The 24,689-nt window shown below is 40.9% G+C and overlaps 1 protein-coding gene and 1 non-coding gene across 3 annotated transcripts in view; both read right to left on the reverse strand.

The window, feature by feature from the left end:
- Window positions 1-24,689, reverse strand: part of agpat5 (1-acylglycerol-3-phosphate O-acyltransferase 5 (lysophosphatidic acid acyltransferase, epsilon)) — a 143,807-nt gene that overhangs the window by 89,789 nt on the left and 29,329 nt on the right. For both annotated transcript variants that reach the window (XM_041187790.1, XM_041187791.1), the window contains exon 2: window positions 19,449-19,518. In XM_041187790.1, the coding sequence (XP_041043724.1) occupies window positions 19,449-19,518 (70 nt within the window). The remainder of the gene's footprint in view (window positions 1-19,448; window positions 19,519-24,689) is intronic.
- On the reverse strand, window positions 8,559-8,693 carry LOC121278544. The gene has a single exon (XR_005943204.1). It is a non-coding gene; the product is annotated as a U11 spliceosomal RNA (small nuclear RNA).

The following is a 24,689-nucleotide window of genomic DNA, read 5'->3' on the forward strand; positions in this document are numbered from 1 at the left end:
AACCTAACTTAAAGTCTCTTTTTCTATTGTTGAAAATTTCTTCTGATGCACATTCAACTTCCATGAGTAATACCCCACAGGTTCTCGAGGCCTAGTTCATCTTCCTGCAGCAAACAGCACCAACACCCACATCACTGGCATCAACAGCTATTTTAAGCTGTCTTGTATAATGAGGACAGTGGAGAGGTATGTCAGTAGAGGTTGTGACCTGTGACCAAAGGGTGGGGAGGACCATGGCTCTCTATGTGAAGGCGGCCACCATTCTGGGGCAGATGGAGGGGAAACGGGGATCGGTCAAAACCCTGGTTTACAACAGCGGCCTTAAGAATTGACATATGAGGAGAGATTGAGTCGATTAGGATTATATTCGCTGGAGTTCAGAAGAATGAGGGGAGGGGATCTCGTAGAAACCTATAAAATCCTAACAGGGCTAGACAGGGTAGATGTAGGAAGGATGTTCCCGATGGTGGGGGAGTCCAGAACCGGGGTCACAGTCTGAGGATATGGAGTAGACCATTTAGGATTGAGATGAGGAGAAATTTCTTCACCCAGCGAGTGGTGAGCCTGTGGAATTCATTACCACAGAAAGTAGTTGAGACCAAAACATTGTATGTTTTCAAGAAGGAGTTAGATATAGCTCTTGGGGCGAAAGGGATCAAAGGGTATGGGAGGAAAGCAGGAGCAGGCCACTGAGTTGGATGATCAGCCATGATCATAATGAATGGCGGAGCAGGCTCGAAGGGCTGAATGGCCTACTCCTGCTCCTAGTTTCTATAATGAGGGGCTACTAGAACAGGTGTAGCTGTCAAATGCAGTCTGACACTCCTGTGTCCATTGGAATCTCCTGTTCTTTTTCAATAATCCAGTCAATGGAGCAACTACACTGCTGAAATTTGGCACAAATTTCTCAAGGTCCACTCATGCCCAGAAATCTCAAAACTTCCTGTGTCATTGTAGGCACTGGGAACACTACAATTGCTTTTACTTTTGCCTCTTGTGGTGTCACTTGATCATATCCAACAATGTGACATAAACATCTAACTTTTACTTTCACAAATTCACTTATGGCCAAATTTACAACCAAATTCGCTTCCTGTAGTCTGTCAAACAGTTCCTTTAAATGTGGTAGATGTTCCTCCAGGTTTGACTGAATACCGCTATTCAGTGCTGTCTGACAGCACAATGTAGACAGCACAATGGCTCAGTCCTTCAATCACTTTTGTTAGTCTCTGAAATGTTGCTGGTACATTTTTCATACCAAGTGCATTACTCTGCATTGATATAAACCATCCAGAGTCACAAAAGCTGATATCTCTTTTGCCCTTTCCGATAAGAGTACTTACAGCAAGTCATTTTTTGTGATAAACGCTGACTGTCCCACTTTTGATACAATCCTCCAATCATGGAATAGGATAACAATCTGCCTTTGTTACTATATTTACTTTGTGGGAATCAATACATATAATCTTTGCAATCCATCCAGTTTTGGCACCATTACTCCAATTACTGTGACTGTGAGCCAATTGTAGTGGATTTAATCTGTATAGATGTTGCCTTATTGAAACTGAATTCCCCCACATCAACATCATGCAAAGCCAAATATGTCTTCCCTGGTCTATTTGCACAAATTGCTTGGTGTGACTGCAACAGCTATTGTAAATCACTTTGACAATTTTCTGCAAGGTAACTTAATACCACATTTAGATTAGGTATTTTCTCATTGTCCAATTTAAAATCAGAAGAAAGTCAATTTCAGAATCTTTAATTTCTGTTTCCTCCTCCTTACCTACAACTACCAATATCTCCTTCTGCCTACCCTCTCTGATAAAGTATAACTTTTAATTCTGGCTCCTTCGGCTGTAACTCCACTAACTTCAAGGAACTAAATACCTTATCCTCTCTAATTTTTTTTTCCTGAGTAATCTTCTCAAAGATTGATCCAGCCAACTGAGGTTCAGTACCCTCCCCATTTTTTAGAATTTTCCTCTTCCTGCTTAAGTTTGTTTGTCTGTTACCTCAGCATAACACAATTTGGAAACAATCCAGGATGCTCTTTCTATAAAACCTCTGTTGATTGCATTTTAACAGGTGTAGTCAATATTTGCTATCCTGCTATATTATTCCCAAGAATAAATTGAACCCCTGCAATAGGCAATTTCTCCACGACTCCAACAATCACCTCTACTGTTTTCAAATCACTCTTTAAATTTAATTTATATAATGAAGTAGGCTTGAACAGTCCATGAATTCTACTAACTAACACTTTCATCTGCAACAACCCTTCTGGACAGCAGATGGCACTATCCCATACCATTAATGATTGGCTAGCCCCTATATCGCTTAAGATCTGAAGAATCCTTCTGCTCTTCCTGGATCACATGGGTATATTTTCCCTTCATACATAAAATCTTTAAACATCTCTGTAATTTGTCCTTCAGCACTTCCTTGGATAGGTTGTGAACACATTCCCGCCTCTCTGGCTAATACTGACTCTTCCTTTTTCACCTCTACAAAGGCTACAGGTCTGTCTTGCACTTGGGTCTCAGAGCTCATAGCACTTTAAATTTACAGAACTCTGAGTTCCTATCACTGCAATCAATTTCCCATTTAACGTCCAACAATTTGATCTTTATGTCCAGACTTGTTACAATGGTAAGATTTTCTTTTAATTTTTCTTCCTTCACCTTTGCCTTTCACCTTTCCATTTTTAATAGACTGGCGTCCTTCAACTGGTTCTTTTTACTAACACTTTTACCATCCCTAGGTTTTCTATACCTCCAGTTCCCCTGCTGATTTACATATGACCCTTTTCCTACACTCAACTGTGTGTAAAACATCATAAGTATCAGCTAAACAGCAGCTTTCCTGATCTTTTCACGTTGTTTTTCATCTAAATATGTCTTGATAGTTACTGGAATTTTTTGAAATATTCCTAAATTCTTCCATAATCATTTTCAAAAGTTTTGTCTAACTTTAATGCCTTAAACCATTGATCCCATAGTGTTTCTTTTTACCTTACAAACTCTACAAATGTCCAATTAGGTATCTTTCTTACAGTCCTAAATTTCAACTGATAAGCTTCAGGGACGAGGTCATAAGCATTTCGTATTGCCTGTTTTACTACCTTGTATTTTGCAGGTTGTTCTTTTGATAAGCCAGCATACACTTTCATTGCTGTACCCGACAAAAACCCTGTAACATTATAGTCCAAGCATCTCTTGGCTAATTCAATTTTATAGCTATCTTTTCAAATGAGGTGAAATATCTTTCAACTCCATCCTCCATAAATTTAAGCACTAACCAAAGATTTGATTCCTTTGAGGAATTTGATTTAAAAGGTCACCATCTGAATCACTCTCTCTCCTTTCCTCCTTTATTCTAAGCTTTACTTCAGACAATTCACACTGTCTGGTTTCTTTCTCTCTCTGATGCTCTCCTTCCTCACTCGCTAACTTCTCTCTGAAGCTGAAGTTCAAGCTTTCACATTTCTATCACTTGCAAGCTCTTATTTTCTTTTTTTTGCTCCTTTTCCCATTGAAGCTTTATTTCCGTTTCCTTTAATCTGTCCTTTTCCTTCTCAAGTTTTTTTTTTCATTTCTTTTTCTCCCAATTCAAGTTTTTTCAGTTCCATTTCTTTTTCAAGTTCAAACTTCTACCTTTGTCTTTTTCCATGTCAACTGCTTCATTTGCAACTGAACTCTTACGAACTCTAGCTGTGACATATTAAGTTAAGGAGTCTTCTCCTCTAACTTTAAATGCTAAGTATCATAACCATATCAGCCTTACAAAATTATGCTTTCATTGCTACCTGCACTTCATCTGCTAACTTTCTCCGCTGACTTTTATTCAAAGATTTCAAATACTCTACAGTTACAGTATCCACTCCCAGAAAAGTCTCAGCAATTGCCAAAGCCAAGCTGCAGTCCAACCACTTTAAAATCCCTCAACACAAAACTCCTGAATTCAGTACTCTCCTCGTACTCGTATCCTTTAAATTCGCAAATCCCAATTCAATCAAGGAATTTTAATTCCCGCAAAAAGAGTCCTCAAATGTTATGACCGCAGCTGATGTTATTCACTGAACAAGTCAAATCCCAGAGGAAAACTTGTTTTACTGATCATATTTTTTTTCTGCATTTTGAAAATGAGGGGGGAAACTACAGATCCCAGAAGCACAGAATCCCAATAACACTTTTAGGATTTTAAATTTAAAAGATTCATTAAGAAAAAAAAATTATATATTCATGATTAAAATTATATAGTTGAAACAGTCTTATAAAACATTCCCCAAAAAATAAGAACCCACTTGGTCAGAACACACAAGTAAACTACTTGGCAACAACTCCCTTATAGATTTTAACCATAAAAATCCACTAATTACCCCAAGGGAAAAATTGCTGCTACTTTATTAAACTATACCACACGACTTTTCACTTTCTTCCACTCTGCTCTGGAAATCTCAAGGAAGTGCAGAAACAGACCGCTTTCTGAAAACAAAGACTTCTCTGGCTTGAAACTGGATGGATGCTTCAAATTCACAACTTTTCTCAGCACAAGAGCTGGCCTCAGGGCATCTCCCCCACACAGCCACCTCAACTCAACTCAGCATTTCCATTTTCCCCTTTCATCCTAGACTTCATTGTTCTAAGCACCTCTTTGAACTCAACTTTTCCAAAATATAAAACTCTATCTTCCTATTGTCTCCATTTTCAGGTCAAATAAAGTTTAATAACCTTCCCTTGTTTACTTATGAAACATTTGTAAGTTGTAAAAGTCCCTTAAATTCACTTTGAAATTTAGCAGCTGAAAAGTCAAGTCCTCACCTAATGCAAATTTTAAAACCCAACTTATTTACTTGAAATTCCAACTTCATCTTAGCCTCTCATTGCAAATGGATGCATCTGGCACCTTTATCTTTCATTTCTCGGTTCCCACAGACAAGCCGTCTTTACTAACGTTCCCCCAGTTTAATTACCCATGGACACATATATAGCCTTCTTTACAGATTGCCACCATATTCCCAAAAATATTAAGAAAGGTAACATCCATCTTCACACCAAGAGATTTATTGAGGGACCTGTTGCAACCTCCTTGAAGCCAACCTTGAATGAAGGAATAGACTGCTGCATATGCAATTTAGTAGATAACACAACCTTAGGGGCTACATAGGAGGCATACTAAGTTGTGCACAAGAGCAGGAAGTCACAAAGGAACTAGATGAGTGGAGAAAGCTATGGCAGATGATGTTCCATGTAGGGGAAATTAAGTCATCCACATTAGATCGAAGGAAGGCAAAACAGAACGTTGTATTATGGGTGACAGACAAGGAGCTGTGGATGAGCAGAAGAATTTGTTTCCAGCTGCACAAATCACTACAAGCTAGTGCATAAGCTAGTACACAGGTTCAAAAAGTAATCAAAAAGAAAAGTGAGATGTTGACCTTTATCTCAAGGGGGAAGTGATGTTTCTGTTGTACAGAGCCTTGATTAAACCCTTCCTAGAGTATCATGACCAGCTTTAGGCATCAAATCTCAAGATTTTTTTAGCCTTACAGAGGGTGCAGCACAGGTTCACATGAATCCTGCCAGAGATTCAAGAGTTATATTACAAGGACACATTACACATTCCCTTGAGGTTAAACAGAGGAGGGGTGATCTAACCCTTCTTTAAAATAATACCAGGATTTGCTAAGAATAAATTAGAGAAACGGTTTCCTGTAGGCTTTCTAGAGAAATATGAGGAAGCACTTCTTCACACAAAGGTAATGGGAGTCTTGAACACTTCCCCATCACCCGACCTTCTGTCCCAAAAGCTGCTGAAGGTTGATCAATTGAAAATTTCATTTTTATATTTAGTTAGGCAAGGGTATTAAGGGTTTCCAAACAATGGCGGTTGGACTGAGTTAAGATACAGATCAGCCATGATCCAACTGAATATTGGCACAGGCCAGAGGGACTGAATGGTGCATTCATCTTTCTATGTTCACTATCTGCATAGCCCAAACTACTGGAGTGGCAAAATCTCAACTTGGTGTCCTCCTCTACCCGTCTGGCACCTCCTTCTCCTTCAAGCAGCTCACACATCTATCCCATCATTTTTTCTTCAAAATCCTTGTTTACCTCTATCACAACCACTGCTACACAAACCCCAGCCAAGATATCCATCATCCATTTCTGTCAGCCTGTAACCATAGCAAATTACCCCTTCTCAACATTCTTGACATGTCTGCAGTCTTTATCACGGTTGGTTATATCACCCTCCTCCAAAGTCCAGCTGGTTAGAACTGTGCCTGCCTGGTTCCATTCTTATCTATCTAGATATACCTAGAGAATCAGTTGCCATGACTTTTCGTTCCACTCCTGCACCATTACCTATGGCATTTCCCATGAATATAACTTTGGCCCCCACCCATTTTTCACCTACATGCTGCCCTTGTGCAATACCACCTGAAATCACATCAGGTTCCAAATGTAAACTCATAACAGTTCCAACACACCATCAATTCGCCACGGTCTCCAATCTGTCATACTGCTTGTCCAATATCCAGTATTGAATGAGCGTAATTTTCCTCCAATTAAATATTGGAAAGATAAGAGCCATCAGTGACCACTACAACCTCAGTTCCTGACCATAGATTCCATCTTAATCCCTGGTAACTGTATGAAGCTGAACCAGAGTGTCTGCAACCTTTGTGTTACGTTGGGTTTGACCCCAGGATGAGCTTCTGACTACATAACCAAGACTGCCCTCAATCATCTTTTAACATTTGACTTAATCCCTGCTTAACTGCTGCTAAAACCCTCAACCATACCATTAGTACCTCAGAAATGGACTTTTCCCATATTCTCCTGGCTGGTCTCCTATCTCTAATCCTATATAAAACGTATACCCATCCAAAACTGCTACCAGTTCCTTCCAGTCACTCATCACCCTTGAGCTCTCTGATCTATATTGGCTCATGGCCCAGCAATGCCTCAATTTCAAAATTTTCATACAAAAGCAGAATACTTATGGATGCAGGAAATCTGAAATATAGACAGAGAATGCTGGAAATACTCAGATCAGGTAGCATGTGTGGAAAGAGAAATAGAATTAATGTTTCAGTTAACATGCAGTTCTGATGAAATGTTAACTCTTTCTCTCTCTCCATTGGTGCTGCATGAACTGAGTATTCCCAGCATTTTCTGTTTTTATTTAAAATTCTCATGTTTCAAATCTGCCCATGGCTCCTCCCTTCTCTACCTCTAACCTCCTCCAGCTCTACAAACCTTCAAGATCTCAGTGCTTCTCTAATTCTGCAATCTTGCATATTGTCTGTTTCCACTGTTCCACCACCAGCGTGCTTTCAACTACCTAATCCCTAAAGCTCTTGAATTCTCTCCCTGAACCTCTCCTCTTATGATCCTTAAAACCTTTCTTTTTGACTAAGCTTTTGATCATCTGTTCTGATGATGCCTTCTTTGGCTCGGTGTCAAAATTTGATGGATAACACTCTTCTGAATTACCTTGGGAGATTTTGCCATGTTAAAGGTTTGATACAGATGCAAACAGTTGTTGCTGCTTGGTGACTGCTCATCCTTGGTTATTTTAGTCTCCTCTTATGGAATCATTGACCAATACAGCCAAGGAGGAGGCCACTTAGTCCATTGCTCCTGCTCTTTCAAAGAGCTATTAGTCTCACTCTCCCCTTACCCCTGCAAATCTTTTCCCTTCAACTTTTTATCTAATTCCATTTTGAAAGTTAAAATTGAAGCAGCTTCCACCACATTTTTCAGGCTATGCATGCCAACTCATCATAACTCACTGTGTAAAAATAACTTCTCATCTCACCTCTGGTTCTTTGGCAGATTAGTGTCCTCTAGTTACCAACCCTTCTGCAACTGGAAACTGTTTCTCCTACTTCACCTTATAAAAACCATCTTAAATTACCTTATAACTACTTCTGATCTAAGGAGAACAGCCTCATCTTCTCCATCCCTTTACATAACAGAAGTTCCTGATACCTAATACCATTCTAGTAAATCACTTCAGCAGTCTCTCCAAGATATCTCTAGTATACTGCGCAGAAATTGGATGCACTACTCCAACTGGGATCCTATCAACTTTTTATAAAGGTTAATATAATTTCCTTACTTTTGTAATTTATGCCTCTGCTTATAAAGCCTAAAATTCCACATGCATTTTTTTTTATATAAACAGCCTTCACAAATTTATGTACAAACACATTCTCTACTCCTGCACTCTAATCAGTCCTCTTCTGAGTCATAGAGTTATACAGCACAGAAACATTGCACCATTTCGTTTATATTTTAATTCATTCTTCCTCCCAAAATGCATCACTTCACAGCTGTGTGTTAAATTTCAACTGCCATATGACTGTCCATTTCACTATGCCCTCCTGAAGTTAGTTTCTGTCCACCTCACTATGTGGCTAACTCCCAAGCTTGGGTGTGAAAGATACACAGAAACTAGGACTAGGATGCTTAAGTAGAGAGTTTTATTGCTCACTGAAAAGCTGACTTCTCCACTCTAACAACCAGACAGCCTGTGCTTTTTTTCGGAGCGCAGAGACAAATGATCACCAGCAGCTCCAAGAAACAAAAATTGCACTTCTGAACTCTCTTGATATCAATTCCGCACAGATAAAGCGCAGGCACCTAGCCCATGTGCTATTCACAGCAGAAACTCTGTTGGCGGACTCTTCCTTATATAGAATACAAAACACACAGAAAAATACCTGGAAAAACTCAGCAGGTCTGACAGCATCTGCTGAGAGGAACACAGTTAACATTTCAAGTCCATATGACTCTTCAACAGAACTAAGGAAAAATAGAAGAGAGGTGAAATATAAGCCGGTTTAAGAGGGGGTGGGACAAGTAGAGCTGGATGGAGGGCCAGTGATAGGTGGAGATTGCCAAAAGATGTCATAGACAAAAGGACAAAGGGGTGTTGATGGTGGTGATATTAGCTAAGAAATGTGCTAATAGGTGACATTAAGGGTAGAAAGCAGGACGAGCAAGGTACAGATGGGGTGGGGGAAGGGGATCGAAATAGGCTAAAAGGTAGAGAAAAAACAATGGATGAAAATACATTTAAAAATAATGGAAATGGGTGGGAAAAGAAAAATCTATATAAATTATTGGAAAAAAGGGGGATCGGAAAGGGGGTGGGGATGGAGGAGAGAGTTCATGATCTAAAGTTGTTGAACTCAATATTCAGTCCAGAAGGTTGTAAAGTGCCTAGTCAGAAAATGAGGTGCTGTTCCTCACTTATTGAGCTTCACTGGGACATTGCTGCAGGCCAAGGACGGACATGTGGGCATGCGAGCAGGGTGGAGTGTTGAAATGGCAAGTGACAGGGAGGTCTGGGTCATGCTTGCGGACAGACCAAAGGTGTTCCGCAAAGCGGTCACCCAATCTGTGTTTGATCTCTCCAACGTAGAGGAAACCGCATTGGGAGCAGCGAATGCAGTAGACTAAATTGAGGGAAATGCTGCTTCACTTGAAAAGAGTGTTTAGGCCCTTGGGTGGTGAGAAGAGGGGAAGTAAAGGGGCAGGGGTTGCACCTTCTACAGTTGCATGGCAAGGTGCCGTGGGAGGGGGTTGAAGTGTAGGGGGTGATGAAGGAGTGGACCAGGGTGTCCTGGAGGGAATGATCTCTGCAGAATGCCACCAGGGGGGTGAAGAGAAGATGTGCTTGGTGGTGGCATCATGCTGGAGTTGGCGGAAATGGCGGAGGATGATCCTTTGAACGCAGAGGCTGGTGGGGTGATAAGTGAGGACAAGGGGGACCCTATCATGGTTCTGGAAGGGAGAGGAAGGTGTGAGGGCGGATGCGCGGGAGATGGGCCAGACACGGTTGAGGGCCCTGGCAACCACTGTGGATGGAAAACCTTGGTTAAGGAAGAAGGAAGACATGTCAGAGGAACTGTTTTTGAAAGTGGCATCATCAGAACAGATGCGACGGAGGCGAAGGAACTGAGAGGAATGGGATGGAGTCCTTACAGGAAGTGGAGTGTGAGGAGCCGTAGTCAAGATAGCGCTGGGAGTCGGTAGGCTTGTAATGAACATTGGAGGACAGTCTACCACCAGAAATTGAGATAGAGAGGTCAAGGAAGGGAAGGGAAGTGTCAGAGATGGACCATGTGAAAATGATGGAGGGGTGGAGATTGGAAGCAAAATTAATAAATTTTTACAGGTCCAGACAAGAGCATGAAGCAGCACCAAAGCAGTCACCAATGTACCAGAAAAAGAGTTGTGGGAGGGGGCCGGAGTAGGACTGGAACAAGGAATGTTCCACATACCCAATAAAGAGACAGGCATAACTGGGGCCCATGCGGGTACCCATAGCTACACCTTTTATTTGGAGGAAGTGAGAGGAGTTTAAGGAGAAATTGTTCAGTGAGAGAACAAGTTCAGCCAGACAGGAGAGTAGTGGTGGATGGGGATTGTTCGGTGCCTCTGTTCAAGTAAGAAGCGGAGAGCCCTCAGACCATCCCTCTATACCTCCAGCCCCTATTGGGATGGTCTGAGGGCTCTCCTTATATACAATTGAGTATCATTTGCAAATCAACACCCAGCACCTGTTCATCTTATTACCATCAAGTACTGGGTATTTAACATTCATTAAACAGAACCTATTAGATGCAAACATGCAGTTCACCTTACTTTGGAGTTTCTCTGTTATCTGAGAACATTGCACCCTTGATCCTATCTAATCCTTTCCCTTCATGTACTACCCACATTCATGACCACCCGGTCAATCTTGCCATCTCCCATGGGCTCTCTACTCCCATGATCTTGATCAAAGACACCATCTCTGACTACTTCCTTGGATAAATCAATTCCTGTAACTTTTTCTAATGCCCCTTCCATCTGCTCACACCCCTGGAAAATATTCTTCCCCAAGTTAGTTGGACCTATATTTTGAAACTTTCAGCTACTGAGGCTTGGCCCTTCAATTTGCTGTGTTTAGTTAGTTGCCCATTTTCTAAACCAGTCCCCTCAGTTCCACCTTTGATGCCCTGGTTCCCATCAGTCCCCTGGTATGGTTTATATCTTTGTACTCTCAGGTGAGTGGAGTACAGTCTCAAAATACATGGTACACAACTGGTTGCCCGATCAATCGTTGGATGTGGCTGGACAACATGAAACACTATCAAGCCTGACAAATCCACTCATGACTCCAGGACTGCCAATATTTCTTTTTTCTTTAGCTTCTTTTCTCCTCTACCAACTATGTCCTTAAAACCCTAGCCCCCACCATCACTTCCAAGAGTTCATAAATTTCTTTGTCACCAAGGTTGAGACAATTATCAAGCTAAATTTACCGCCCTCTAGAATTGAACCCACATCTTTCTCCAGTTTCCTCCCATCTTCCTCTCAAGCTCTCAGAGTTCACCTTGTTCACAAGACCAACCATCTCCTTGCTCAATAGACCCATTCACACTAAACTGACCACCCTGCTTCCCTTCCTGGTCCCCATAATAACCAATGTAAATGGCTCTCCTCTTCTTCAAAATCACTGTCATTATCCTTCCTCTAAAGTAACTCCATCTGGTGTTTGCAAACTAACAATCACCATCTCCAACCTCTCTGACCCCTCCAAATCCTTGAACTCTGTTGCCATCATACCCTCAAACTCCATGTTTGAAGCTCTCCAATCAGGTTTCTGCTCCTGCTATAACATTGAAATGGTCCTAACCATAGACACAAACGAAACCTCTGGAACTGCAACTGTGTAACGACATTCCTCAACCTCCTCTTTGCCAGTTAACCACAACATACTCTTCCATTATTTCTTTGTTGTCCATGTCCAAATGCAGCAAGACCTGGACAACATCCAGGCTTGGACTGACAAGTTGCAAGTAACAATCAGGCCACACAAGTGCCAGGCAATGAACATCTCCAACAAGAGAGAATCTAACCATCGCCCTTTGACGTTCATGGCATTACCATCACTGAGTCTCCCACTATCAACATCCTGGGGGTTACCATTGACCAGAAATTGAAATGGACTAACCATATAAATGCTGTGGCTACAAAAGCAGGTCAAAGGCTAAGAATAGTGCAGTGAGTAACTCACCTCCTGACTCGCCAAAGCCTGTCCACCATTTACAAGGCACAAGTCAGGAGTGTGATGGAATACTCCCCACGTGCCTGGAGGAATGCAGCTTCTACAACACTGAAGAAGCTTGACACCGTCCAGGACAAAGCAGCCCACTTGATTGGCACCACATCCACAAACATTCACTCCCTCCACCACAGACGCACAGTAGCAGCAATGTGTACCATCTACAAGATGCACTGTAGGAATTCACCAAGGCACCTTAGACAGCACCTTCCAAAGCCTTGACCTCAACCATCCAGAAGGATAAGGGCAGCAGATAGAAGTAATCACCACCACCTAGAAGTTCCCCTCCAGGTCATTAAGTATTCTGACTAGGAAATATATCACTGTTCCTTCACTGCCGTTGGGTCAAAATCCTGGAACTCCCTTCCTAACAACACTGTGGGCGTACCTACACCACATGGACTGCAGCTGTTCAAGAAGGAGCTCACCAACACCTTCTCAAGGGCAACCAGGGGTAGGCAATAAATGCTGGCCCAGCCAACAATGCCCACATCCCGTGAATGAATAAAAAAAGCTCAGTGACACTGTATCCACTTATTTCCAATATTAACTATGAAATCTTTGCCAGAGCATTTCCAGCAACACCTCCACTTCTCAACCCAGAAACCTTACCCTTGGTGACCCCAGGGATCTATGATTGGCCCCTTCTTCATCCACATGCTGCCTCATGGCAATGTCATCCACAGATTTGGAGTCAGTTTCCACACAAACAAACAATGACAATACCCAGTTGTACATCTCCACCAACGGTTTTAACTCCTCCAGTTCCATTGTTTCATCGGGTTGGTTGTCTGACCAGTCCTGAATAAGCCACAGACAAAAGCTGAGAAGGCTGAAGCCATCACCACTTACTTTGTATCCTCACAACTGATTTGATTACTTCCCTTGACCACAGTCTCAAACAGAAGCAGACCACTTGTAACCTCACCATCCTATCCGATTTCAAGCTGAGCATCCAACCCCACATCCGCGCCATCAAAAAGATTGCCTTTCTTTTTAATATTGTTTGCTTCTGCTGCTACCTCAATCCATTTGCTGCTGAAACCCTCAATCATGTCTTCAGTAACTCCATTATCAACTTTTCCAATGGTCTCCTAGCCAGCCTCCTGTCAAACACCTTCCACAAACTTCAATTCATCCCAACCTCCTGCGTCAAGTTCAACTCAGCATCACTGGTGCTAGAACTGGAGAAAAAGGGAGCTGTACCTGAAACTTGCAGGAATCAGTGTTCTGACGAATCATCTAACTGGGGTGGCAGGGGAGGCTTTAAATTAAATCCTAAGGGCGAGAGAACAAGTGAGGGAAGATGTGGTAAACTAAAGGGAAAGGAGAAGACAAAGGAGCAAGGCAAGCAATAAAGGTAATGATAATCAGAGCGAGGCATGGGACAGAGCATACAAACTTAAGAGTACACCAGTAGATAAGGCCAGAATTTGTAAAGAATCATAAAAAGACAGAACTAAAGTCTCGGTATTGGAGTGCATACAGCATTCATAACAAATTGGTGAATAGTCAGACTAAATAGAAATAAATATGTATGGCCTGATAGCCATCACAGAGACATGGCTGCAAGACTTGATTAATCAAGGGTGTTTGATATTTAGGAAAGACAGGAAGCTAGGAAAAGGTGGTGGGTAGCTCTGTTAATTAAGGCTGACATTAGTACAATAGTGAGAAATGACCTTAGTTCTAAATTTGAAAATGTACAATCAGTTTGGGCAGAGACAAGAAATAGCAACGGTAAGAAGTCACGTGTGGGAATAGTTTATAGGCCCCTCACAACAGTAACTATATCGAAGGAGGAGATATACAAGAAATAATAATGGGGGCTTCTGATAAGGATATGGCAATAATCATTGGTGATTTTAATCTGCATATAGATTAGGTGAATCAGATTGGCAAAGGTAGCCTGGAAGGTGAGTTCATAATGTTCTTTCAGGACAATTTTAGAGTAGCACATTCTAGAACCAACCAAAGAGCAAGCTATTCTAGACCTGGGAATGTGCAATGAGACAGGGTTAATTAATAACTTCATAGTAAAGCAGCCTCGAGGTAGACATGATCATTACATGATTGAATTCTGCGTTCAGTAAGGGGGAGAAAATAGATGGTCAAAGATGCTTTAAACTTAAATAAAGGCAGTTTCAAGGGTATGAAGACAGAGCTGGCTAAAGTGATCTGGGAAATTAGGTTAAGTTAGTCAGTAGAGATACAATGGCCGACATTTAAGAAGATATTTCATAACACTCAGCAAAGAGATATTCCGGTAAGAAACAAAGACTCCAAGAGAAGGACACACCATCCGTGGCTAACTAAGGAATTTAACAAAAGTATCAAATTGAAATAAAAAGCATAAAAGTTTAGCAAAGATACAAATAACAACCCAGAAATTCTTGTAAATCAAGAGGTGAAGCTGTAACCAGTGAAGTGCCACAAGGATCAATGCTGGGTCCTCAGCTTTTTACAATTGATAACAATAACTTGGATGAAGGAACCAAATGTATGGTTGCTAAATTTACTGATCACATAAAAATGGGCAGGGGGATAAGGTGTGAAGAGGACATAAAGAGCATGCAAAGGAATATGGACATGTAAAGTAAGTGGGCAAAAATTTGACAGATGGAGCTTAATGTGGGAAAATGCAAACTTGTGCACTTGGTGGCAGGAAGAATGGAAAAGCAGTATATTATTTTAAAGCAGAGAGATTGCAAAACTCAACAGTATGGAGAGGTCCGGGTGTCCTGGTGCATGAATCACAAAAAGCTTTCATCCAGGTGCAACAAGTGATTAGGAAGGCAAGTGGAATGTTGTCATTTATATTCAATACCCCTTGTAATAAAAGTAGGCAAGTTTTGCTACAGTTGCACAGACCACACCTGGAGTATTATGCACAGTTTTGATCTTTTTACTAATGAAAGGATATAATTGCATTGGAAGCAGTTCAGAGAAGGCTCACTCAACTGATATAAAAGCAAAATATTGCGGGTGCTGGAAATCTAAAATAAAAACAGAAAATGCTGGAAAAACTCAGCAGGTCTGGCAGCATTGTGGAGAGAGAAAAACTAAGTTAATGTTCAGTCCATATGACTCTTCTTTAGAGATGCTGCCAGGCCTGCTGAGTTTTTCCAGCATTTTCTGTTTTTATTTCGCTCAACTGATTCCTGGATGAATGGGACAGGTTGGGACTGTATCTATTGGAGTTTTGAAGAATGAGAAGTGATTTTATTGAAACATATAAGACCCTGAGGGGATTTGACAGGGTGGATGATAAGTGGATGTTTTCCCTTATGGGAGAAACTAGAACTAAAGGGCACAGTTTAAAAATAAGGGCTCTCTCATTTAAAACAGAGATGAGGAGAATTTTTTTCTTTCAGGGGTCGTTATTCTTTGGAGCTCTTTTCCCCAGAGAGCAGTGAAGGCTGAGTCGTTGAATATTTTTAAGGCTGAGTTAGATAGAATCTTGATCGACAATAGAATCAAAGGATGTAGGAGGTAGGCAGGAAAGTAGAGTTGATGCCACAATCAGATCAGCCATGACCTTATCAAATGGTGGAGCAGGCTCAGGGGACCAAATGGCCTACTTCCACTCGTAATTCCTGTGTTCATATATATGTTCATTACTCTTGTCCTCGTTGACCTTCATTGGCTTCCTATCCTCCTGTGCCTCAAATTTAAATTCCCTATTTCCATGTTTAAAACTCATCACAGCCTTATCTGTTCCTAACCTCCAACATCCCCAGCCCTATCAGAGCTCTCCGTTCCTCTGATTCTGGCTTATTCTGCATTCTCCCTTCCCTTTGCCTCAGCACCTACAGTTATGACTTAGCCACCTCAACCCCAAGCTCCAAAATTCTCACCTTAAACGCCACTGCCCATCTTCCTCCCTCTCCTCCTTAATCTCAGCTCTCTAAACCACTTCTGCTCATTGCCCCTCCTAAATATCTCCCTCTTAGACTCAGCATTTGGGAATGCCTTGCAATGTATTTTCTAAGTTCAAAAGATACCAAATAAATACAAGTTGTTAACTTTGTAATTGTCCTTACTGGTGCCGTGAATATTACATTTCCACAAAAACTATTTATTTACGGTCACACAAGGACTGTTATGATGTTTGAAGTTTGACTTAAATTGAGGTTTGAATTCTTGTGTCAAACATTAGTCAGCTTTTAGTTTGGGATAACTGAAGGAATACAAATGGTCATTACAAAGCTCGCAACAATAGCTTATAGTAACAGCTTGCAACTAGGTGGCTAGACTATAGTTAAAGGTACTACACAATCCTAAAGTCATTAACTACTGGATTAGATAACGGCAATTTCTCAATTAGCTTTTTCAGCGCAAGGTTTTGAAACTGCAACATCCAAACAATTAAGAGTGTAATCCATAAGGAAAGGCACATAAGATGCCAAGACATTTTTTTTTTGAAAACTTGACAGCAAGCAAAAATTCAGCATCTTTGTCTCTTGGTGAGATTAGTTTTTATTAGCTTATTTTTTTTCTTGCTAGGCACAGTACACACAAGGATTGTAGCAGTTCAAGAAGGCAGTTCACCACCAACTTTTCAAGGGCAATTAGGGATAGGTAATAAATGCTGGCCGAGCCAGTGAAGCCCATATCCCATAAATGAATTTTAAAAAAGGGTTAAATTGAGGTTTGCTTTATTGTGCCTACCATTAGAGAGCATTTAGTTCAAAACATTTACCTAGATATTAGACAGGCAGTGGCTTACCTAGTGAGTCATACCAAACCAAAGGAAATATTTAGCATCAGCAAAAAGATTAGGAAATAATATTAAAACCAAAGTGCAGCTTATAATCAACTCCCGGGTAGCAGGGGCGCACAACAGATAGACAGAGATCAAATTTGCACTGCACTTAGTTGAAATATTCAAAAAGGAGCTTCAACTGGTGTTAAAAATGTTGGAACCCGTTGCAAGGATGCAAAAACAACTGCACTTACAATTGCAGAAAATGCTGGAAAAAAAAATCAGCAGGTCTGACAGCATCTGTGGAGAGAGAATAAAACCAAGTTAACGTTTCAAGTCCTTATGACCCTTCTTCAGAACTGAAGAGAAGTGAAAATGTGATGAAATTTATACTGTTTACGGGGGTTGAGGTAGGTGGAGCTGGATAGAACACCAGCAATAGGTGGGGACAAAGGAGGGATTGACAAAGATGTCATGAACAAGAGGACAAAGGGAATGTTAATGGTAGTGGTTAGTGCTGAAAAAGGAGCTAATAGTGGCGTAAAGGTAAGAAAGCAAAATGTGATTATAGCAGGACAAGGATAACATTGTGTGAAAGAACAACATGGAACAAGTGACAGAAGGCCCTGTAGTTGGGGGGAAAAAAGGAAAGAAAGGGGAACAAAGGGGATAAGACTACGGATACATGAATAAAAATAAAACAAGTGGGTAAAAAATGAATGTAAAAGAAAGGGGATGATAAAAAGGGGATGAGGATGGAGGCAAGTGTTCATAGTCTGAAGTTGTTGAACTCAATGTTAAGTCCAGAAGGCTGAAAGGTGCCTAATTGGAAGATGAGATGCTGTTCCTCCAGTTTGCATTGAGCTTCACTGGTACATTGCAGCAGGCCAAGGACGGACATGTGGGCAAGAGAGCAGAACGGTGTGTTAAAATGGCAAGTGAATGGAAGGTCCGGGTCATGCTTGCGGACAGACTGGAGGTGTCCCACAAAGCGGTCACCCAGTCTGCGTTTGGTCTCCCCAGTGTAAAGGAGACCACATTGGGAGCAGTGGATGCAGTAGACCAAGTTGATGGAGGTGCAAGTGAAGCACTACTTCACTTAAATGGAGAGTGTGGGCCCTTAGACAGTGAGAGGAAGGACAGTAAAGGGGCAGGCGTTGCACTTTCTGTGATTGCATAGGAAGGTGCTGTGGGAAGGGGGAGATGAGGTGTTAGGGTGATGGAGGAGTGGACCAGGGTGTCTCGGACAGAATGCCGAATGGCCGGCTGGGAGGGGGGGGGGGCTTGAGGAAAAGGTGTGTTTGGTAATGGCAAAATGCTGGAGTTAGTGGAAATGGCAGGGGATGATCCTTTGAATGCAGAGGCTGGTGGGGTGAAAAGTGAGGGCAAGGGGGATCCTATCATGGTTCTGGGATGGAGGGGAAGGTGTGAGGGCAGAGGCGCGGGAGTTGGGTCGTACGCAGCTGAGGGCCCTGTCAACCACAGTTGACACAGTAGTACCTCACCTTCCGATCAAGCACCTTACAGCCTTCTGGACTTAACTTCAGACCATGAACTCAGTCCTCCATCCTCACCCTCTTTTTATCATCCCCTTCCTTCTACATTAATTTGTTGCCCGCTTGTTTTATTTTTATTCATTTATCTGTAGTTTATCCCCTTTTCTCTCCGATTTCTATTCTTTTTCTCCCCCAACCACTGCCTCCTCCCACCTTCCTATCACCGACAGGGCCATCTGTCACTTGTTCCACGTTTTCCTTCACACAATGCTATCCTTGTTCTGCAATAACCACATTCTGCTTTCTTACCTTTACGTCACCATTAGCGCCTTTTTTAGCACTAATCACTACCATTAACAATCCCTTTGTCCTCTTGTTCATGACATCTTTGTCAATCCCTCCTTTGTCCCCACCTATTGCTGGCCTTCTATCCAGCTCCACCTGCCTCACTCCCCCTTAAACAATATAAATTTCATCACATTTCCACTTCTCTTCAGCTCTGAAGAAGGGTCATACTCAAAACGTTAATTTGATTTTATTCTCTCTTCACAGATGCAGTCAGACCTGCAGAGTTTTTCCAGCATTTTTTGATTTTGTTTCAGATTTCCAGCATCTGCAGTATTTTGTTTTGAACTTACGAATAGGATGTCTGAATAAGTGATTCAAATCCTTGGCCTGTGAATTATTGCATACTTTTGCACTAGCAACAAGGGCAGCACCAACATCATCATCTAAGTTTAGGATGCATTACTGAGTTTTAACCACTGTATTTTCATTGTTCTGTTGTGGTGAAAAGGGCGTATATTCCAGGATTTCAGGCACACACATAACAGTTGCCTTTTTTCACTTAATAAGCGAACTGATAAACTTTTAGTTTCTAAGACACCGGAACTTAGCACAATTACAGTAGCAGCTTAAAAGCAGGCATACAATTAAATGTAGGGGGCAATAAATGAAAATCATCTTGAAGTGGTAAATTACTATTTTGAATTCCTTCAACAGTATTCCTCAACAACATATAGAACAGAAAACAATTTAAAAGATTCAGAACACAAAAACAATATACATGAATAAACTTTCAGTTCACAAGAGAATATGAAGATAAGCTCACACACCTGTGCACTGATGGTTTGATAAGTAAACCATGTTTTCCTTTTTCACTGGCAGGTCTCCATATATAACAACCTGTAAAGAAGATCAGTGTTGAGAGCATTAACTTTTACAGTGGGGTTGGAAGGAAAAGCAGATAGAGATTTCATTGTATATTCTAACAACTCTACAATAGCATTAAAAACAAAATGAAAAGGCAATGTTAAGATGAACAAGTATTAATTAAAAGGTAAAGAAAAAATACTGCAGATGCTGGAAATCTGAAACAACAAAAAATGCTGGAAATAATTAGCAGGCCTGACAGCATTTGTGGAGAAAAAGACAGAGTTAATATTTTGAGCCCGTATGACTCTTCTTCAGAGTTTCCACAAACTAAACAAATTGTTTAAAGCATACCCAAGACTGTTCCTTACAACAGCAATAAAAAAACCCTGATATATTCTCAATATTATTGCTGATTTTTTTTTTAAAAAAGGGCAGTCTTCATGAAGAAGTCTGACAAACATTTTTCTAAGCCTAAAAGGTTCAGTTATTTCCATCACACACTGTACCACTTGTGCTATGATAAAAATGTTAACAGTTCCTCTGAAAACTCTCCGTCTCCATTTTCATGAAGATGTCATCCCTTTAATTAAAGAACAAGTTGTCTTATATTTGAACATATGAACAAGGAGGAGTAGGCTGTTCAGCCTCTCAAGCCTGCTCCACCATCCAATAAGATCATAGCTGATCTGATAGTAACCTCAAAGCTGAATCCCACCTACCTCTGATAGCTTATCATCCCCTTGCTTCCCAAGAATCTATCCACCCCTGCCTTAAAAATATTCAAAGACTCTGCTTCCACCACATTTTCAGGAGGAGAGTTTCAAAGGCTCACAAACCTCAGAAAAAATTTTGCCTCATCTCTGATTTAAATGGGTGACCCCATATTTTTAAACAGTGACCCCTAATTCTAGATTCTCCCACAAGAGGAAACATCTTCTCCACATCCACCCTGTCAAGACCCTTCAGAATCTTATATGTTTCAATCAAGTCGTTGCTTACTCTTCTAAACTCCAGCGGATACAAGCCTAGTCTGTCCAACCTTTCATCTTAAGACAACCCACCCATTCCAGGTATTAGTCTGGTAAACCTTCCCTGAACTGCGTCCAACGCATTTACATCCTTCCTTAAATAAGGTGACCAATATTGTACACAGTACTCCAAATGTGGTCTCACCAATGCCCTGCACAACTGAAGCATAACCTCCCTACTTATGTTCTGATGAAGAGTCATACGGACTCAAAACTTTAACTGTACCCATCTCCGCAGATGCTGTCAGGTCTGCTGAGTTTTTCCAGCTATTTTTACTTCTGTTTCAGATTTCCAGCATCCGCAGTATTTTGCTTTTATCTCCCTAATTATGTATTCAAATTCCCCTCGCAATAAATGAAAACATTCTATTACCTTGCCTAATTACTTGCTGTACTTGCATACTTGCCCTTTGTGATTAATGGACGAGGACATAAGATCCCTCTGCACCGCAGAGCTCTGCAATCTCTCACAATTTAGATAATATGCTTCTCTTTTATTCTTCCTGTCAAAATGAACAAATTCACACTTTCCCACATTAAACTCCATCTGCCAGATTTTTGCCCACTCACTTACCTATCTATATCTGTTTGGAGCCTCATGTCCTCTTCACAACTTAACTTTCCTACCAATCTTTGTGCCATCAGCAAATCTGACAACTATCCCTTTATCGAAGTCATTTATACAAATTGTAAACAGTTGAGGTCCCAGCACTGATCCCTGTGGCAGTCGTTACATCTTACCAACCTGAAAAAGACCCATTTATGCCTACTCTCTGCTTCCTGTTAGCCAGCCAATCTTCTATCCACGCCAATATGTTACCCCCATACCTTAAGCTTTTATTTTCCACAATAATCTTTGACGTGGCACTTTATCAAATGCCTTCTGGAAATCCCAGCACAGTACATCCACCGGTTTCCCTTTATCCACAGCACATGTTACTTCCTCAAAGAACTCCAACAAATTGGTTAAACACAATTTCCCTTTCACAAAACCATATTGGCTCTGCCTGATGACCTTGAGCTTATCCAAGTGCCCTGCTATAACTTCTTTAATAATAGCTTCTAACATTTTCCCTATGACAGATGTTAAGCTAACTGGCCTGTAGTTTGCTTTCTGTCTCCCTCCCTTTTTGAATAATGGAGTTATATTTGCTATCTTCCAAGCTAATGGGACCTTCCCGGAATCTAAGGAGTTTTGGAAAATTAAAACCAAGGCATCAACTATCTCACTAGGCACTTCTTTTAAGACCCTAAGATGAAATCCATCAGGACCTGGGCTCTTGTCAGGCTACAGTTCTAACAATATACTCTTTACCACTTCTCTGGTGACTTTAATTTTCCTGACTTCCTTCCCCAGTTTTTTTTCTGTTTTTCCTGGTTTATAGCTGCTTCTGGGATGTTACTTGTACCCTCTGTAGTGAAAAGTGATGCAAAATACCTGTTAAATTCATCTGCCATCTCCTTGTTTTCCATTATCAATTCTCCAGACTCACTTTCTTTAAGAAGAATGCTCACTTTATTAATTTGTTTCTTGTTCAAATATTTATAAAAACTCTTACTCTATTTTTATATTTCTGGCTAGCTTTCTCTCATACTCTAATTATTCCCACCTTTATCTTTTAGTCATCCTTTGCTGTTCCTTATATTCTGTCCAATCCTCTAGCCTTCCACCTATCTTTGCACAATCATATGCTTTTTCTTTAAGTTTGATACTACCTTTGACCTTTCTAATTAACCAGAGATGATGTGTCCATCCCTTGGACTTTTTCTTACTCATTGGAATGTACCCATTCTGTGCATTCTGAAACATCCCCTTCAATATTAGCCACTGCATCTCCATTGACCTATCCCTGAACCTAATTTGCCAATTCACTTTCGCCAGCTCAGCTTTCTTGCCCTCATAATTGCCCTTTTTTAAGTTTAAAAACTTAATCTCAGACCCATTCCTCTCTCCCTCAAACGGAACGTAAAATTCAATTTATTATGGTTGCTGCTACCCAGGGGCACCTTCACTATGAGGTCACTAATTACTTCAATCTCATTGCACAGTACCAGGACTGGTATAGCCTGCTCTCTGGTTGGCTCCATAACATGCCGTTCCAAGAAACTATCCTGAAAACATTCAATGTACTCCTCATCTGGGCTATCTTTGCCCATCTGACGTGGATATGTAAAGTAAAATCCCCTATGATTAACACCATGCCTTTCTGGCAAGCTTCAGTTATTTCTTCCTTTAAAAGCAGCCCTACAATATGGTTACTGTTAGGAGGTTTGTATACAACTCCAACAAATGACATCTTGCCATTTCACTTCTTCACCATTTCTCATCTCTACCCAAACCGTTTCCACATCCTGGTTTCCTAAGCTTAGGCTCTCTTTTGTGCTGAGGCCATCATTAACTAACAGAGCCACCCCTCCACCTTTTCTTCACTTCCTGTCCATCCTAAATACCCTGTGTCCTTCAATATTCAGGTCCCAATCCATGTCCTCCTGCAGCCATGTCTTCAAAATGGTTATGAAATCGTAATTATTTATTTCTATGTGCGCTCTCAGTTCATCTGTTTAGTTTTGAATGTTACGTGCATTCAGATATAGAGCTTTTCATTTTATCCTTAAATTCTTTTAATAACCTCTAGTTTGATCTGTTGATTCACTGTTATCTTTGTACTCTCTATCCTGTCACAGTCTGTTATTCATTTCCCGTAATAATACCCTTTCCCCTTGCCTTGTCTCTACTCTTTGGTTTACCACATCTTCCCAAATTTGATCCCTTTCCCCGACTATTTAGTTTAAAACCCTGAATTGAAATCTCTTGCATACAAAAAAAACCATAGTCCTTCTAACTGTAATTTCCGCAATTTCCCCATTAAATGATACTTGGTCAACAAGACCAGTGTAAGGCTGAGCAATTAGAAGTTCCACATTTTGCATGCTTTTGTTTTAAACTTTGTAGTAAGCACTGGGTTGGGTTGTTCAGCTGCTAAATCTATATGGAGCATGCCCTTGCCATTTCAGAGCATAGCTTAAATTCATGGCAGTGATCATCTTACACTGGGCATGAACAGTGTAGATGATCTCACATTTTCCAAGAAAATCTCCAGAACCCCATGGGTCTCCTTGTCAATCAGACTGTTTTACTTTTACATCCAGTTTTGATTCAGATACAAACAATAAATACTGGCCTTGCCAGTGATACCCATATCCAGATAATTAATTTTTTAAAAATCCTTTTACTTATAGGTATACTTCGAAGGAAAATAGGTTTTTGATATTGTCCTCCTCCTCCATTCCTCCCTACTCCAAGAAAAGTGAAGTGCAGCTTTTAGCAAATTTTAAAAGAACTCACCCCAAAAAGGCGAGACAATCTGGTATTGCCAGTGTCACATCTCTTGAAATTTAAATTTAACTCAATTTAAGTGAAGTTAAAACCGATCAGCCAATTGTCAGTGCTAGAATTGTAGTGAGGCAAGTCCCAAACACCTACCAGTTTTGGCTCTATTAACAAATTCAATAATTTAGCTCTTAAGCCTATGCAGCGGTAGGAGTTTCAGTTTAATGACACACTGGAAACTTTGACCCTGTAATGCTACTACAAGACTTGGAGTATGGTTGAAGGTCTTATAAAGGTTGTCAGGAAAAGAAGTTGTGAAGAACATACAAGGAGTCTGCAACGAGATATAGTTAAGTGAGTGGAGGAAAAATAGCAGATGGAGCATAATGTGAAAATGAGAGGTTGTCCACTTTGGCAGGAAGAATAGAAAATCAGATTATTTAAATAGAGAGAGAGGCTGCAGAATGCAGCAGTGCAAAGGGATCTGGGTGTCATTGTACATCAATCAGAAGAAGTTAGCAAGTTATCAGAAAGACAAATGGAGGTGGCGTATAAAAGTAGTGAAGTCTTGCTACAAATGTTCAATGTATTGGAGAGATGGCATCTAGAGTACTACGTACAGTTTTGGTCTCAAGCAGAGATACTGAATCAACCTTGGTTCAATGAAGAGTGCAGAGGGAGGGGGATGGCAGCACCGGGCATACTTTAAAATGAGGTATCAACCTGGTGATGCTACAACACAGGACTAGTTGCGTGCCAAACAGCACAGGCAGCAAGCGATAGGCAGAGCTAAGAGATTCCACCACCAACGGATCAGATCCTCTGCAGTCCTGCCACATCCC

This window comes from Carcharodon carcharias, chromosome 5 (assembly GCF_017639515.1).
Source record: "Carcharodon carcharias isolate sCarCar2 chromosome 5, sCarCar2.pri, whole genome shotgun sequence".
NCBI classification, from domain to species: Eukaryota; Metazoa; Chordata; class Chondrichthyes; order Lamniformes; family Lamnidae; genus Carcharodon; species Carcharodon carcharias.